We start from the raw sequence: 16,512 nt of genomic DNA, 5'->3' as shown, positions 1-16,512 counted from the left end.
CTTCATGGCCGAGTGGGGACTTGAACCCTGGTCTCAGCGCTGGATGACCAAATAGGCAGAGTGGGCACTGGTCTATGGGCCCCATGCCTTTCAGGGGCCCTGTGACAATGGATCAAAATAATATTGATTTGATCTTGAAAGATTTACAAGGAGTCCCCGAGATTTCGACTGCATAGGGGCCTCCACAGGGTTTAATCTGGCACTATCTGGTCACGCAGGTCCTGGTCTGCCACTCTAATCACTAGACCACACTGGGCAGGCCCAAGGGGAACGCACTACACTAGTGGCCAAAATTGTGGAAACCTTTTGGAGAAAGTGTATTTCCGAGGTTTGATGGCTCATAAGAAGAGTGTGGATTTGATATCCCGCTTGATCACTACCCAAAGGAGTCTCAAAGTGGCTGACATTCTCCTTTCCCTTCCTCCCCCACAACAAACACTCTGTGAGGTGAGTGGGGCTGAGAGACTTCAGAGAAGTGTGACTGGCCCAAGGTCACCCAGCAGCTGCAGGTGGAGGAGCGGAGACGCGAACCCGGTTCCCCAGATTACGAGACTACCGCTCTTAACCACTACACCACACTGGCTCTCAACACCCCCCATTTTTTTTAGTAATACCATAAAATTATGTATCAATGGAAATATAATTTAATGAAGAATGCACTGCTACCATGTTTGTTCAATTATCTGTATTCCATCAAAAGCGATAGCCAAATAACCAGAAAAAGGAGTGTTTAGAGAGCCAATCAGGTGTCATCTTATTCTGGCAATGATGGCTCATAACACCACTTTTTTTTGGAGTAGTATCATAAAATTATATATCAATGGAAAGATAATTTAGTGAAGAATGTAATGCAATAACTTTTATGAAGTCTTATTTATTACAACAGCAGTCTAAAGAAGAAATATGAAAAAATGAGATATACAAAAATTATCACGTCAGTTAATACTTAGTAGGGTAACCTTTAGCCTTCCCATGGACTGAACCAAGTTCTTTAGTTTTGTAGCTGTAATAACATGCAACCAAGATTGAATTATTGCCTCTATTAATTGGGTTTTATTGCTGGGTTGCTTCTGACTAACATGTTTCTTTAGTCGGCTCCATAAATTTTCGATTGGGTTAAGGTCTGGGCTATGTACACGCCCCCGTGTATAATATAACACGCCCCCGTGTATAAGGTGCCCCCTATTTTTGAGGACTCAAATTTAAGAAAATGGGGGGAGATGACCCAGAGTTGTTGAGCTTTTTAGGGGGGATTGCACAAGGCTGTTGAGTTTTTTTCGGGAGAGGGGATCACTAACCCAAATGACAAACGCAGCAGCAGCCAATCCGAAACAGCACTTGACGCAGCCACCAATCACCAACAAAATGGCCGCTCCTGCTCACGGCTGCAACCAATCACCTGTCGCCCCCCCCAATCTGTGTATAAGACGACCCCCGGTTTTTAACATTATTTTAGAGTAAAAAAACCTAGTCTTATACACAGAAAAGTACGGTACATTCCCATTAATGACACAAATTCTGCCCACACCTTTTGCTGTCCTACAACTCCAAATCATAACACTAACTGGGTGTTTCACAAGTAGGGTGTAAATCTTCCCCGATACTCCTCCTCACCTATTTCATGCCATCACTACCAAGCAAGGGGATTTTGGTCTCATCACTCCAAATAACACTGTCCCATTGTTCCGCTGTCCTGTTAACATGGGTTTTAGCCATATTTAACCTTTTTATCCTTTGTTTGAGAGATATCAATGGCTTTTTCTTTGGAATTCTAACATTTAGACCATACTCCTGCAGTCTGCACCAAACAGTCCTTGGACTCAACTTCACAATACAATGCACCATGTCATCTTTTATACACCCAGATGATTTTATTCTGTCACGCAGGCACAGTCTCTCAATTCTTCTATCATCACTTTTCCTGACTTTACCAGTCTGATATTTTAAGGAGTCTCCTTATACCTCTTCAAAAATTTAGAAATGCCACCTTTTGTTAAGTTTCCATCAATTTTTCTTCTAATTTCTTCATAACTGTAGCCTTGTTCACTTAATAGTACTATTTTACTTCACTTTCTGGGTGACCAGTCAACTCTTTGCACCATTTCTTTAATTTTATTACTTTTTACAAGCTCACTAAATGAAAGAACAAAAACAAAAAACAAAAAACCCAACCAACTTGATAGCAATCACATAACACACTGACAAATGTCCTCCTTATTTATGTTGTAATAAATAATCATTTATAAAAGTTATTGCATTACATTCTTCATTTATTAAATTATCTTTCCATTGATATATAATTTTATGGTATTACTAAAAAAGGGGGGGTGTTATAATCCATCAAACCTCAGAAATACACTTTCCCCAAAAGGTTTCCACACTTTTGGCCACTAGTTTACTTGGGGACGGTCTGTAGCTCAGTGGTCCACAGGACCTGCTCTGCAGGGTGATGGGAAACACCCTCCCTCTGCCCAAGACCCCAGAGAGAAAGGCCAGAGGGAAGACAAAACCAGGCCAGGTTATGGAGAAGGTGGGCTGCAGTTCTGTGCAATGAACAGAACCCTCAAATCAGACGGGCGTGCATGAATTCAAAGGAAAAGAAAGGTTCTGACTAGACTATAGGAATAACTTCCTGGTGGTCAGATCTGCTGGACAGGGGAACGGACTCCTTTGGAAGGTGGTGGACTCTCCTGCGCTGGAGGCCTTTAAACGAAGGTTGGGTGGCCACCTGTCAGGGATTCTTCAGTTGCGCTTCCTGCATTACAGGGGGTGGGACTAGATGACCCTTAGGGTACCTTCCACCCCTTACAACCCTGTGCTTCTATGAATTCGCAAGAGAAGAGCATCTGGGTGAGAAGACCTGTGCTTCATTCATATTTTGATTCTTTAACGGGGCCACACAATACTGCCTTGGAGCATCACTCCCACAATTCAGCAAGCTCCTCCTTTCCAGGCTCCGGGCTCAGGCTCCACTCACATTTTTGTGGGGGATGATGTGGGGAATATACTGCAGGACCAGCTGGGCCCGTTTCCGGTCTTTATCAAGCTCCTGGAAGAGCAAACTCGGTTTAAGGTCCCTAAAAAAATAAAACAAACATAAATGTGGCAGGAGGTTTGAAAGTCCTGAAAGAAACAGGACCAGCCAGTTGTGAGTGGGCAACTTCTAACAGGACAGCTCTTGGCAGAATCCATCCTGCAGCAGACCAAGGCCCAGTGCCAGCACAGAGCTAGGCTGAGCTGCTTCTGCTCATACCTCTGCCAAGGACTTGCTTTCCTGCCTTGGTCAAGTCACTTGCAGTCCCGAAAGTGTTTTTAAAAGGGGGAGGCATAACAGTAAACTTGAAAAAACACCCTAGACTCAGATTATGACAGGGTGGGTAGGAATCTGGATTACTCCGTTTGGAAGCAGGTGCTTACTTGCGCAGCCAGTGGTCATCTGGAGCAAAACGCCGGCGGCAGTCTCGTTCGTACAAAACCATCAACCAGCCGTGCACCGAATGGAAGAGCTCCAGGGTCTCTCCTTTGGCACTCTCTGTAACAAGGAGAGGGAGAGAAAACAAACACTGCAATAAAGCCAAAAACATTGTAACCCACAGCGGAAAACTCAACAATAGAAAGCGGGACAGCTGTGGCCCTCCAGATGTTACAAGGCAGCCAGCATGTCCAATGAGCAGGGAGGAAGGCGAGACCAGCAACATCTAGGGGGCCACAAGTCTGCCCCCCGGCCCCCCACGAGCAAATGAAAACTGGCCCCTGCCTCTGACTGGCACTAAAACATTTTCATAGTAATCATTGTATTTGTAAAGCTACATGCCACAACAAAGAGAATACAGCATTCAGAGCAGAGCCACAAATTTGGCTCTCAATTTCTCGGCAGCAAGCACAAAAAAAGAAATACGCAAGGTTACATTATTTTCTTTGTCCAACAGTGAAAACCACACAACCTCATTTGATATAAAGTAAATTTCCCCTGCAGCTAAACTCAGACAGATGATTTTCATGATGATCTTTATACAGACACTGTCACGTCCTCTATAACCATTTTACCAGGCATAGGCAAACTCCGGCCCTCCAGATGTTTTGGAACTACAATTCCCATCATCCCTAGCTAACAGGACCAGTGGTCAGGGATGATGGGAACTGTAGTCTCAAAAAATCTGGAGGGCCAGAGTTTGCCTATGCCTGATTTTACAAAACACACAGAAATGCTGTTCCAAAAGCAATTTCTTAGAGCAGAAAGGCAGAGGGCATAACACCAAGTTTTTGTTCTGTGAAAGCAATTCTATGTGGAGCCAAAGGAATTGATTCCAAATAGTTTGATTTCTGATGGTCTTATAGAATTCATTTTGTAAACCTGAAGGAGCGTCTCCACCCCCATCGTCCATACTGAGATCCAGCGCTGAGGGCCTTCTGGCGGTTCCCTCATTGCGAGAAGTAAGGTTACAGGGAACCAGGCAGAGGGCCTTCTCGATAGTGGCGCCTGCCCTGTGGAACGCCCTCCCAGCAGATGTCAAGGCAATAAACAACTATTTTACTTTTAAAAGACAACTTCCCTGTTTAGGGAAGTTTTTAATGTCTAATGCTGTACTGTTTTTAATATTCAGTTGGAAGCCACCCAGAGTGGCTGGGGAAACCCAGCCAGATGGGCAGGGTATAAATAATAAATTATTATTATTATTATTATTATTATTATTATTATTATTATTATTAGCTTGCGCCCAGTTCTCCAATCTGTTAAGGTCATTCTGAATTCTGTCTTCTGCAGCATTAGCTCCCCCTCCCAGTTTGGTGTCGTCTGCAAATTGCATGAGCAACCCCTCAATTCCTTCATCCAAGTCATTTATAAAGACATTGAACAACAACAGACCCAGGACAGAACCCTGCAGAACCCCACTTGTCGCTTTTTCCCAGGATGACGAGGAACCTTTAATGAGTACTCTTTGGGTCTTAATAATCTTTGGGTCTGTCTTAATAGATGGATGAAAGCCTAGAAAATCTCAAGGAACAGGTAGTTAACCAAAATCACTTACCCACAATTCCATCCCAAATCATCTTAAACACAAAAGAATTCAGGAAAGATGAGATTGTGATCAGCTCTTCCAGTTTGAAAGAGATCTGCTCTTCGTAGACTTCAATGTCGTCAAGAATTCTAGAAGTGGGATAGGGGGAGAAAAGGAACAGTTTTCCTTTGTCTCACTGTGGAGGAGGGGAGGAAGAAGCAGCCAAGATACTTCGCCCAGTCCATGCTCCCATACCTCTCTAGCTTGTGTGAGCCAGAGGAGCATTGGGGCTTCCTTAAACTGCTCAGCTGGGGGGTGGGAAGCCTCCCACTGCTCAGCTGAGGTGGCCCCCATACTTCTCCAGCTTGCAAGAACTGCTGGGGGGGGGCCTTTCTCAAAGGCACAGGCAAGCAGGCAGGCAGAGCCCAAGAAAATCCTCACGTGGAACCTTCTTAGGCCCCTTCTGCCTGCCCGCACCTTTGCCGTCTGCAGGAAATTTGAGCTGGCATGATGTGAGAAATTTTTTATTCATATATATATATATATATATATTAAAATAGCCTACGTGATGAGATGCCGGGAGCAGTCGCAGAAAAGCATCAGCATGGCCAGCAGCCGCTTGGACTCCTCGGTGTCGTTGCTCAAGCACTCCAGGAAGAGTTTCAAGCCGCCCTGGGGGCCCAGCTCACAGATAAAGGCCCACAGCTTGGGCAGCAAGTCGTCCAGGTAGGTCAAGCCTAGGAGAGGGGAAATCCACAAGGGAACCGGCCCCAGGAGGCCAAACAGCTCTCCACTAATTGTTTATTATTATAAACAATATCTCTCATTAAGCACACACAGAGCGGCAATGAAACACAAGCTTCTAGTCCTCAAGGCTCTGGGGAAGCCTAGTAGAAAATCAACCATGAGGAGGAGGATGTGGGGAGAGGGAGGGAAGCAGGCAGGTACAGCAGGTAAGGCAGAAAGGGGACCTGTGCCTTTCCTCTGGCCTTCTGACCCTGCCCACCATGGCAGTTTCAGCCGCTGCCTAGCAAAGTTCAAGGTGCCATTATCTGCTCTTCTAGAACTTGCACCAGGAGAAAAAGCAGATGGGGGTGGGAATTTGTCCCACATCAGGTATCCAAAAGAGAGAGGACTGTATATTTCAGAACATTCCCATCCTAAACAGGCCAAGTTGATCTCCAGAGGGTAGGACTCGAGCCAGTGGATTCAAAGGACAAGGAGGTTCCAACTAAAGATTAGGAAGAACTTTCTGAAGCTAAAAGCCATTAAGACATTGGAATGGACCCTCTTGGGAGGTAGTGTCAGATGGCTGCCCATCAAGGATTCTTTAACTGGGATCCCTGCATTGCAGGGGGTTGGACTAGATGACCCTCAGGGTCCCTTCCAACTCTACAATTCCACGATTCTATGTTTGCTCTGAAGTGAGCTGTATTGACTGTGATGAGATTAATGTTCTACATTAATGTTCAGCATGATTAGGACTGGACGCTTGGTTCAATTTAACTATAAAAAAGCAGCTTGAACAGGTGAGAAGGGGCACTCAACAGGCTGCGCTGGCTGGGGCGGATGGAGTTGTGCCCCCAAACATCTGGAGGGCTCCAGGTTGGGGAACATTGGTCCTAGTAAAGCCAGCCTTAGAGGGAGGACTGTTTCAAATTAGCTTTACCTGATGACCAGGTCCCCACTTCCGTCAGGTACCCCCAAACTCTGCCTGCTTCCTCATCCCCTCCAATGCCCCCTCAACCAACCTGTGAGAATCTGCAGCCGGATCTGCGTCAGGGTGGTGAGGGCCATCTGATACAGGACACAGATGCTGCAGACCTTCTGCACCTCTGCCGAATCCACCCTCTTGCCCCCGACAGGCTTAAGGATGTTGCGGACAGATGCGGATTTCTGGAAGGCACGCTTGAAAAGGTCTAATGGGAAATGGAGAAGGGGACAGTCAGACCCCAAGGAACCGTGTTGAAGGGGATCTTCCCACTCAAATGACTCCCTCCCTCCTAACAGCCCCCTCCTCCCATTGTTCAGATTTGGAGAACCAGTGTTCGAAACTCCCATTGTTCTAGGCGCATTTTGCGACAGGGAATTTCATTAGCGCGAGCAGTTTCTGAGGTCTGGGAGCAGTACTGCACCTAAAATTTCAGATTAAAACTGCAGAGTGGAAGGAAAGGGGGACTTTTTCTGCCTCCCCACTTCTAGCTGCTCTCTGAAGACTGGAGAAGAGACCCTCTTAAGAATATTAGGGAGTGGGTAGGCAGTGGAAGGACTAGGTAATGTGAAAAATGAACATAATATTTTAGCTGCAGTTCATTCATTTTCAGCTTTGTATTCTTGTTATAAAAAAGTGTGCCTACACATTCCGTTGTTGCACCCATAACCTGGGTTTAAGGTGCCATTTAGCTCCTAGCTTTCATATCTCAGATTCTAACACTGTGGATAACCACTAGCAAAAATTCTCATGCTGGAAAGACCCCAAAATGGTCAAACGCATCATACGTACTAGAATTGGGGGGGGGGGGCAAACTTTAAAGGCTTGTGGGATCCAGGGATTTAAAAAAAATTATATTAAAGTGGCCGGAGTGGGAGTGAAGCCAAATGCAAAACGGCGGCTCCACTAGCAGAGCCATGGGTTGCCCTGTAAATACAAGCACAAATCTACACCTGTGACTTTGATCCATGCTTAAGAGCATCACCGGGGCAAAGGTCCTTTTGCTCCTGCTGCTGCTGCTATTAAATGATGAGGAATTGGAAGCCCTTCCTAAACTCCTGAAAGTCATCCTGAGATCTACCTCAATCTAGGACCAGCCACCTGCCCGATGTTGTCAGACAATAACTGCCCTTGATCCCTGGCCCTCAGGTTGTGGTGGCTGATGTGAGTTGGAGCACAGCAGCTTGGGGCAGACAAGCACTGACAATGTTCTCATCTTTAACCTCCCCTCAAAACCTCTCTCTCTATGTATGTAGCTTGCCTCATCCCACATATGCCCACTGTTGGAGGTGCCACATAATGCTCATTCTGCCTTTGCAAGAAGTCGAACTTTTACTGTGTGCACCCACACTCTGAAACTCCCTGCCATCAGGCAGCTGCCTTCAGGGTACTCTTTTTGGTACCTACTAAAAGCATTACTGTTTAGACAAGCTTACCTAGGTATTGGAACACTTTAATATGTCTTCAGCTTATGGCTGATTTTAATTATTATTTGAATATTTTTAATAGCTGTTTTCAACTGTCTTTTCTGACAAATTCTATTTTTTATTTTTTTTAAAAAAACCCTGACTTTGAGGTTTTTCTTTACTGTTAAGCAGTATATAAACTTTTATGAATATATAGCAAACCACCTGGAGGTTTTATTACTATTAAACAGCGTATAAATGTTGTGAAGTAAATACCTCCTTCACAAGCATCTTTCCACCTGTAGCTCCAAATTTTCCAGAGCTCAAATCTATGGAATTCTGTGCCTAGAGAGGCTTGCCTGGCCCTTTCCTCACTGACTTAATTTTTCTTGCACCAGGCTTTTAAAACCAGTTCTGTGCTTAAATTGTTTTTTTAATCGTATGCTTTTAAAATTGCTCTTTTTTCTATTGTTTTATGCTTGATTTTTATTCTGAGTTGATTTTATTGTTTTTCTATTTTACTCTGAATCCCCTCTAGGAACTGTTTGAAGGGAGAAGAGGTAAAAAGAAAAGAAAAAAGATATGCTCCCATATGCAACTATTTTTGTCCTAAGCTTCTGCACTGTTGTGTTGTGGGCTCAGCCTTGTCCCAAAACTGAGAGGGGATACAATGCCCATATTCCAGTACCAGAAGGACTGTCCCATGGAAGATGGAGCAAGTTTGCTTTCTGCTGCTCCAGAGGGGAGGACCTGACCCAACGGATTCAAATTGCAAGAAAGGAAATTCCAACCAAACATTAGAAATAACTTTCTGTGGGTAAGAGCTGTTTGACACTGGAACAGACTCCCTCAGAAGGTGGCTTGCTCTCCTTCATTAGAGGCCTTTAAACAGGACGGCCATCTGTCAGGAACTCCTGCAATGCAGGACTAGTTGGACTAGAAGACCCCTTGGGCCCCTTCCAACTCCACAATTCTAGTGTTCCATGAGAACAGTGAGGGATCCTCCAGGAAGTTGTTCCCTGACCCAGAGAGGCCTGTGCAAAAATACACAGGGGAAACCCTGCTGGTTGGGTGTAGCAGAGGAAAAGGCCCTCAGCAGGAGCCGTGGCGCCCAAGGAGAACCAGCAGAGGTCTGCTAGGCCTCCCAGGGTCAGAGGCTTTTCTAAACTATTCTAGATGCAAAACTAAAATTAAATGGGGCAAAAAATAAAAACCCCAGCCCAACTTTCTCCAGAATAAGGGCCAAGGGTTGAAGCCTGAGAGGGCCGCTGGGCTCCGCAGCCACTCACTCTTCATGGGCAGGCTGTTTTGCGGAGATGTGGTCGGCACTGGCAGGCGAGGTGCATCCTGGTTCTCCAGAAGCTTCTTGCTCAGGACGTCACTGAAGAGGATGCGGATCAGGTGGGCGCCCCAGAGGTGCTGCAGCTGCTTTGTGAGGAGAGGCATCGACTCGTTCAAGCTAGGACAGGGGAGGGCAGACCAAGGAAATGAGGCACAGGACACATGGCAGGGAGGACTTCATGGTCTAGGTGACCAGCAAGAAGAACTGTCTGGAATTATCAGCAGCTCCCAGGGCTGGGGTGGGGATTGCAGGCAGAGAGAGATCTTTCCTATCAGCTGTGGTGTGATCCTTTGAACTGATGATGTAGGGGAGCTGGTGCATAGGTTGGGTCTCCTCCCATTGATCTACAGACCCTCTTTCCCCCCCTGCCCCTGCCCACCAAGAGTGACGCTTACCCGTAATCCACTGTCTGGGAGAACCAGCCAAGCACAGGGTGCCAGTGTGTGAGGTTGGACTTCTTCTGAGAAACGTACTTCTGGCAGTAGGAGAGCATCTGAATCAGGACGCTCACAAAATGGGCTGTCTCCTCCTCCAACACCTTGTCATTCAAGGAGCCCAAGTAGACAAGGTTGCCTGGAAAAGAGCAGCAGCAGCAGCGCTTGAACTGACGGAAGAGGGAAATAGCAAGGAGGGGGAGCCTCAAGAGCTGGGAGACAACTCCAAACAACCCAGGAAGGACAGAGGATACTCAGTGACCATCGAATGCTGACAAACGGGAGGGGGGCAGGCGGGGGGGGGAGAGGAGAATCAAATGAAGTGGCTGGAATCCTTAGCAGGGAATAGCTGGTTGCCAGTGACTCTTGTTTCTTGTTTCTGTAATTTCTAAACAAATTTGCATGTTTTGTTCTTCTTCGTGCTATGCCAAGTGCCTCTGTGTAAAAAGGTCACAGAGGACGTTGTTCATTATGCTCCCCAGGGTCCTCTCTATAAAGATCCTCGTGAAAAAAATGTACCCGAGTTTAGCCACATGAAACGTTTTGTTACATCATGTGAGTTTGGAGGATAAGAAAAACTATTTTCCCTTGCCTGCTTCTTTATTTGCATTGGATGCTGGGAAATTAAAAGCCAGATTTATGGCTCACATTTGACTGTCTTTTATGGCTCACATCTAAGTTGTCCTCCAAAATATGTCTGAACTAGCTCCATATTTGCACTGGCACTGATCCACGGCACTTCCCATAACACTAAGCCCTGCGATCACAGCCCTTCAATCACATCTAAGCAAATAAAATTGTCATTAATCCTCTGCCCTCTGACCATGGCAGTACCTTTGGAGCTACACCTCTAGCTTTTGATAGCTCACCAACACACTGCCCACATGGCATATCTTCACTGCCATAAAGGAACAGAAATTTGATTTCTAAAAATATTTTTGAAAATTCTCAGGAAGCATCATTTCAGGTGGCCTTGTGCCAACACTGCAGAGGTCAAGTGCATCCTTCTGTGTGGCCTCCCCCACAGAGACGCTCTAGCCACACAGCTTGATTCACATATCCTTGGCCAGGGGCAGCACTGAGATAGGAAGCAGCTTTGCGGACTTCCGGGGTGGCGCCACCGGCAATGGCGGACTCCCTCTGAACAGGAGGGACTAGCTCCGCGGGAAACGGGTCTTTTCCGCTACGGCGAAGCGGGGACCCTTTTAAAAATCACAGGCGGATGAAGCCTGTGACCATGGGACTCGGCGGGCACCTTTAGCGCCCCCCCAACTCGCTAAGGAACCCACTAACTGGCTCTGAAGTGAAGAGGGGGAAGTGGCGCGGTGCTGTGAGTCAATTGCTATTTCCGTGGAGTGAAGCCGCACAGCCATTGCCGGAGAGCGCTGCCTTTTTCCTGGGACAATTTGGACTCTAAAATAAGCACCCGTGAGTACTTAGACTTTGAACAACTGGACATTAGATAAGGACTTGCGAGCAGAAAGGAATTGGATTTTAAAAACCTATTTTAATTTGGTACGGAACGGGAAGGTCTAAACAGGAAGTCAGCCTTCCGTTCTTCTGTAGACAGAATCAAGCAAAGACAACGTAAACTAGAGCTTAGAAAATCGCCTTTAAAGGATTGGATTTCATCATTTAAAATTGTGGAACCCCCCTTCGATAGCAGGAGAAGGAGGGGGATCTTTTCCGGACTGTTTAAAGTGAGTTTAAAGTAAAGTAACTTTCCTCCGTCCTGATCCTGGAGCGGGGTGTCAGGACTGACGTTTGAAGTTCATTGACCAGAGACAAGCATTTTGACAGATAGCTAAAAGAAGAGAAACACAGCAATTCCACTGCTTCCCTTCGCATCTTTAAGCAACAAATATTGACAAAGTATCTCAAAAAGGGAAATTTTGTTGCAAGAACAAATAGAAGTTTTCCCCCTAGAGGGAGACTGTGTAACTGTAACTAACTCCAGAGAGCCGGCAGCTGTTACAGATAACAATAGTGGGAATAGGCATTCGACCTTGCAGGACAATGTATTCAGAAGCTTTGTTGTGTGCTTTCTATAAAATAAACGCCCTACTGGAACAATTACATGAAAAGGTGAATTGGATGGCAACTTCGACTAGAAATTTTGAACAGGCAGTGGGAAATTTTGAACAGACAGTGGGAAAATATGTGGAGCCCACTCAGGAATTAAATCAGGAGTGTGTCTTGACAGAACAGGCCCAACAGGAATATGAGTTTTCGGATTTGACAAATGAACTTGGAAAAAGCCAGATTTGGAAAGAAAAAGTTTGGTTTGGCTTGGAAATGGGGGGCTGGATTGACCCCCCTATGCTGGGATGTTTGGACTTTTCAAATCTGACAATGGGCCGTGAGATGTTTGGGATTGTGGGGGCTCTTAATTTCGGAGGGTTTTTGAAACATGCTTTTAAATACCATATGGAACTCAGTGTTGAATATGGAAAAGGGGCTGATCTGTCGAGAAGGGTTAAAAATATTGCCAAGCTGCAGTTACCACGAGCAGGAGACAAGGGAAAATACAGTTACAAATATGAAGAGCTGCGGAAGGGGCATGGAAGAGACTTGAGGGCCTCGGATATAAGGCTGCCAGGTTAATGGGCTAGATTGACGGGATAATAAGGACTGACAAAACCCGGAACCAGGAGGAAGGGACGTTGGATGAAGATTGGATTTGTTTGTATATATTTTTTTTCTACCATTAGAACTGTTTTATAAAATTGTTGAATGTTAGAAAAATGTTGGAATGAAACTACTTGGCTTTAGTAAAGATGTTTAAAGAATTATGAAAAAATATTATGGTTATGAGAAGTTGGTAAGGATAAGATTTAAGTTTTAAGCTTTAAGGTTTATTTTATTATAGAAAGATAAGATTAAAACAGTTTAGGGTAATGTAATGACAGAATATTATGAAATATGGAAAGGATTTGCTGGGATAATTAATAACTAGGATACAAAGAAAGGGAGGAGGAGGAGGTCAAAGAAAGAAGGTAATGACAGTTGAGGATATGAGAATAATGAATTTGTTTTTAAATGTTTTTTAATTGTGTGATGTATTTTTGTATTTTTTTTCTTTTTGTCACTTTTTCTTATTTTTGAATTTGTATTCATACGGTTGGAAGGGGTTTTTTTTTTCTTTTTCTACTTTGTTAATTATTTTTATTTTGTTTTTTCTACTGCTTTTATTTTATTTGGTAACCCTTTGAAAATTTCAATAAATATCTTATAAAAAAAAAAATGAGATAGGAAGCAGCTTTGCTTACCTAGAAGGCAGAGCGTGTGGCTCCCTTCTAAACACACACAGACATCCCTGCACAGCTCTTCGCGGCTCAAGAACAGTATGAATTTGCGCAGGAGGTCCTGCGATTCTATCACTGCCAAACGCTGAAAGGAAAGCGAACTTTTTATAGCTTCCTTTATTTAAATACACTTGTACCTCGGCTTATCAGTCAAACACATTTCCCAAAGCATCTTTGCTTTGATTCGGTCAGTAAAACAGTGTTGTGATGCACTCAAGTAGTTTTACCTATGCCCAAGTTAGGAAGAGGCAAATAAAGTTCTATTTTCTCTCCACAGCAAAGTACAAACACCCATTTTCCCGCCAACACTACACTATAATATTCTGCCATCCTCAGCACCTCCATCTAAACAGGATAATAATAATATTGGCCTCATGTTACAGGTATGTTGTAAGAATGACAGAGGTAATATAAATCAAGGGTAGATGAATCTGTGGCCGGTGGGCCAATTCTGGCTCACAAAGCCACTTTCAATGGTCTACTAACCCTCTGCCTAAATTGGACACCTCCTCCCCGTCTAGCACAGCAGCACTGCGAGATCTTAGCAAAGCAAAACAAATGTGCCCCCTCCAATAGTCTGTCTCTGACTCGCGCCATTTGAGGGATTGCCTACCTCAGGAGTAAGCGTAGCAAGATGGGTGACTATAGCAGGCACGGATATGATGTGGATCAAAAAGGATCGTAAGAGATTGTCAGAAAACTGAGCCGCAACCACAGGGCTGGGGAGAGAAAAATACCGTAAGGGAGGAGAGAAGAGAAGCATACGTTTTCTGCACACGGAGACAAGAACAGCCACTCCCGTAGTAAGGAAAGCAAAGTCTTAGCAAGAAAGACAATGACTCTGGAAGTACCTTTTGGGGGATGTTTGTGGGCTTCCCCAAAGAGGCATCAGCTGGCCACTGTGGGGAAGAAAATGGTAGACTAGATGGATGGGCCCCCTTTGGCTTGATCCTGCTGCAGGGCTCTTCTGATGACTCAAATGTGTGCTTCATTTTTCTCTCTCAACATATTTTATGAATTTAATTTTTAACTCCAGATTGCGGGCATGTTCCAAAGAACAAGTTCACCCTGGAACCAGCTCCCTGCTTAGCAAGTTACTCTTGCGCTGGCAAGTTATTCAAGTCTTTCTTGAAATGGGGAAAGTTGTGGGTTTACAACAGAACTGATGAAATAATGCCTCCCTGACTGCCATAATAAAAATAAAATCCAGAGGAAGGGACTACTCACTTGTAAATTCAGGGTGATGCAATGGGGAAGAAATAAACCCACACATGCATTTATTTAAAGCTGCTTTACTGAAGAGTAATAACTTGGCCTATTGACTAACCGCAATGCAAGAGAAAAGACTGCCGTTAAAGTGCCTTTGGAGAGGGAAGGTCTTGACCTCGCCAAGCCATTTGTCAGCAAAATCTGAAAAAGAAGAACGAAGAAGCTGAAAGGATTGTCAAGAATTGTCAGTGTGCTGCAATACAGTGGAACCTCGGTTTTCAAACAGATTACTTCACAAACTATTTGGAACCTGAACGCTTCAAAACCGGAAATGAGTGTTCCGCTTTTCAAACTTTTTTTGGAACCTGAACGTACTCAGTTTGGGGGTGCACTTCCGTTTTGAATGCTACACTTCCGCTGCCCGCTCGCTGGCCACCCGACCTGGGCTTCCCTTACTCAGCGCCGGCCACTGGTGACACCTAGTCCCGGAGGATGGGGTGGCTGGTGCTGCAGCGACGGCAGAGGGACCCAGCGGCACGGGGAGGCAGCGACATCACTTGTCTGCTTAGCACGGCCTTCCCTAATTCAGCGCCAGCCACGGCAGCAAAATCTGGAAGCCGAGAAGGGGGCCGCCACATCAACGACCCCCTCGGCTTCCGTATTTTGCTGCTGCAGCCGGCACGGAGTTAGGGAATGCCAAGCTGCTCGGCCCCAGAAGTGACTGCCGCAGCATCCCCTCACTGGGTGCGGGACAGCCTGGCGGGCAGGATGCAGGTGCCCCTGCTGCAGTAAGAGTTCTCCAGTGAGGAGAACGCACCCATGTGGCGGGGGCTGCTTGTGCCAGCCCTGAAGGTGAGGAAGGGGCGCTGGGTGTGTGGGGGAAGGGATCCAGAAAAGCTGGGTGGGGGGGGGAGAAGCCACCTTGCTCCTCAGAGAGAGAACTTTTGCCTCCCTTTCCTTTCCCCCCACTTGAACTCCCTCTTCACGCACCCCGCACACTCATCCCTCCAATGACAATGGGTAGATCACTGCCAGTTTTTTATACTCGGTAGTAGATTGCAGCCAAGTCTATTGCTTTCATTTTATGGATCAATGGTCTCATTAGATAGTAAAATTCATGTTAAATGGCTGTTTTAGGGGTTGTTTTTAATTGTATGGAACGGATTAATCCATTCTGCATTACTTTCTATGGGAAAGTGCGTCTTGGTTTTGGAATGCTTTGGTTTCAGAGCAGACTTCCATAACTGATTAAGTTTGAGAACCAAGGTACCCCTGTATGTTAGGGGAGGAGAGAGAGAGAGAGAGAGAGAGAGAGAGAGAGAGAGAGAGAGAGAAGAGCCTCCCTTATAAGTTTCTGGTGTTGGTTGTCATTTATCTCCAACCCCAACCCTGCCAAAAGCTCCGGAAGTCAGAAGGTGCAGCCAAGATTCAACAACATAAGAAAAGTCTGCTGGATCAGGCCAATTCTTCATCTAATAATAATAATAATAATTTATTATTTATACCCCGCCCATCTGGCTGGGTTTCCCCAGCCACTCTGGGCAGCTTCCAACAAAATATTAAAATACAGTGGTCTGTTAAACATTAAAAGCTTTCCTTCAGGTGTCTTCTAAAAGTCAGCTGGTTGTTTATTTTCTTGACATCTGGTGGGAGGGCGTTCCACAGGGCGGGTACCACTACCGAGAAGGCCCTCTGCCTGGTTCCCTGTAGCTTCACTTCTCGCAGTGAGGGAACCACCAGAAGGCCCTCAGAGATGGACCTCAATGTCCAGGGTGGATGAGGGGAGTGGAGGCGCTCCTTCAGGTATACTGGGACGAGACCATTTAGCGCTCTAAAGGTCAGCACCAACATTTTGAATTATGCTCGGAAACATACTGGGAGCCAATGTAGGTCTTTCAAGATATATGGTCTTGGCAGCCGCCCCCAGTCACCAGTCTAGTTGCCGCATTCTGGATTAGCTGTAGTTTCCGGGTCACCTTCAAAGGTAGCCCCACATAGAGCGCATTGCAGTAGTCCAAGCAAGAGATAACCAGAGCATGCACCACTCTGGCGAGACAGTCCGGGGGCAGGTAGGGTCTCGGCCTGCGTACCAGATGGAGCTGGTA

The 16,512-nt window shown here is 45.7% G+C and overlaps 1 protein-coding gene across 4 annotated transcripts in view; it reads right to left on the bottom strand.

The window, feature by feature from the left end:
- Positions 1 to 16,512, bottom strand: part of UBE3B (ubiquitin protein ligase E3B) — a 32,604-nt gene that overhangs the window by 11,014 nt on the left and 5,078 nt on the right. For all 4 annotated transcript variants that reach the window (XM_080979186.1, XM_080979185.1, XM_080979184.1 and 1 more), the window contains 10 exons: positions 14,526 to 14,608; positions 13,812 to 13,917; positions 13,163 to 13,283; positions 9,855 to 10,032; positions 9,407 to 9,576; positions 6,752 to 6,919; positions 5,566 to 5,737; positions 5,031 to 5,149; positions 3,418 to 3,532; positions 2,978 to 3,077 (listed from right to left, as the gene is read on the bottom strand). In XM_080979186.1, the coding sequence (XP_080835312.1) occupies positions 2,978 to 3,077; positions 3,418 to 3,532; positions 5,031 to 5,149; positions 5,566 to 5,737; positions 6,752 to 6,919; positions 9,407 to 9,576; positions 9,855 to 10,032; positions 13,163 to 13,283; positions 13,812 to 13,917; positions 14,526 to 14,608 (1,332 nt within the window). The remainder of the gene's footprint in view (positions 1 to 2,977; positions 3,078 to 3,417; positions 3,533 to 5,030; positions 5,150 to 5,565; positions 5,738 to 6,751; positions 6,920 to 9,406; positions 9,577 to 9,854; positions 10,033 to 13,162; positions 13,284 to 13,811; positions 13,918 to 14,525; positions 14,609 to 16,512) is intronic.

Source organism: Podarcis pityusensis, assembly GCF_964106645.2.
Source record: "Podarcis pityusensis genome assembly, chromosome: 13".
In the NCBI taxonomy this organism is placed as follows: domain Eukaryota; kingdom Metazoa; phylum Chordata; class Lepidosauria; order Squamata; family Lacertidae; genus Podarcis; species Podarcis pityusensis.
Note: the sequence above shows the minus strand (reverse complement) of the source record. Positions and strands in the feature narration are given on the sequence as shown.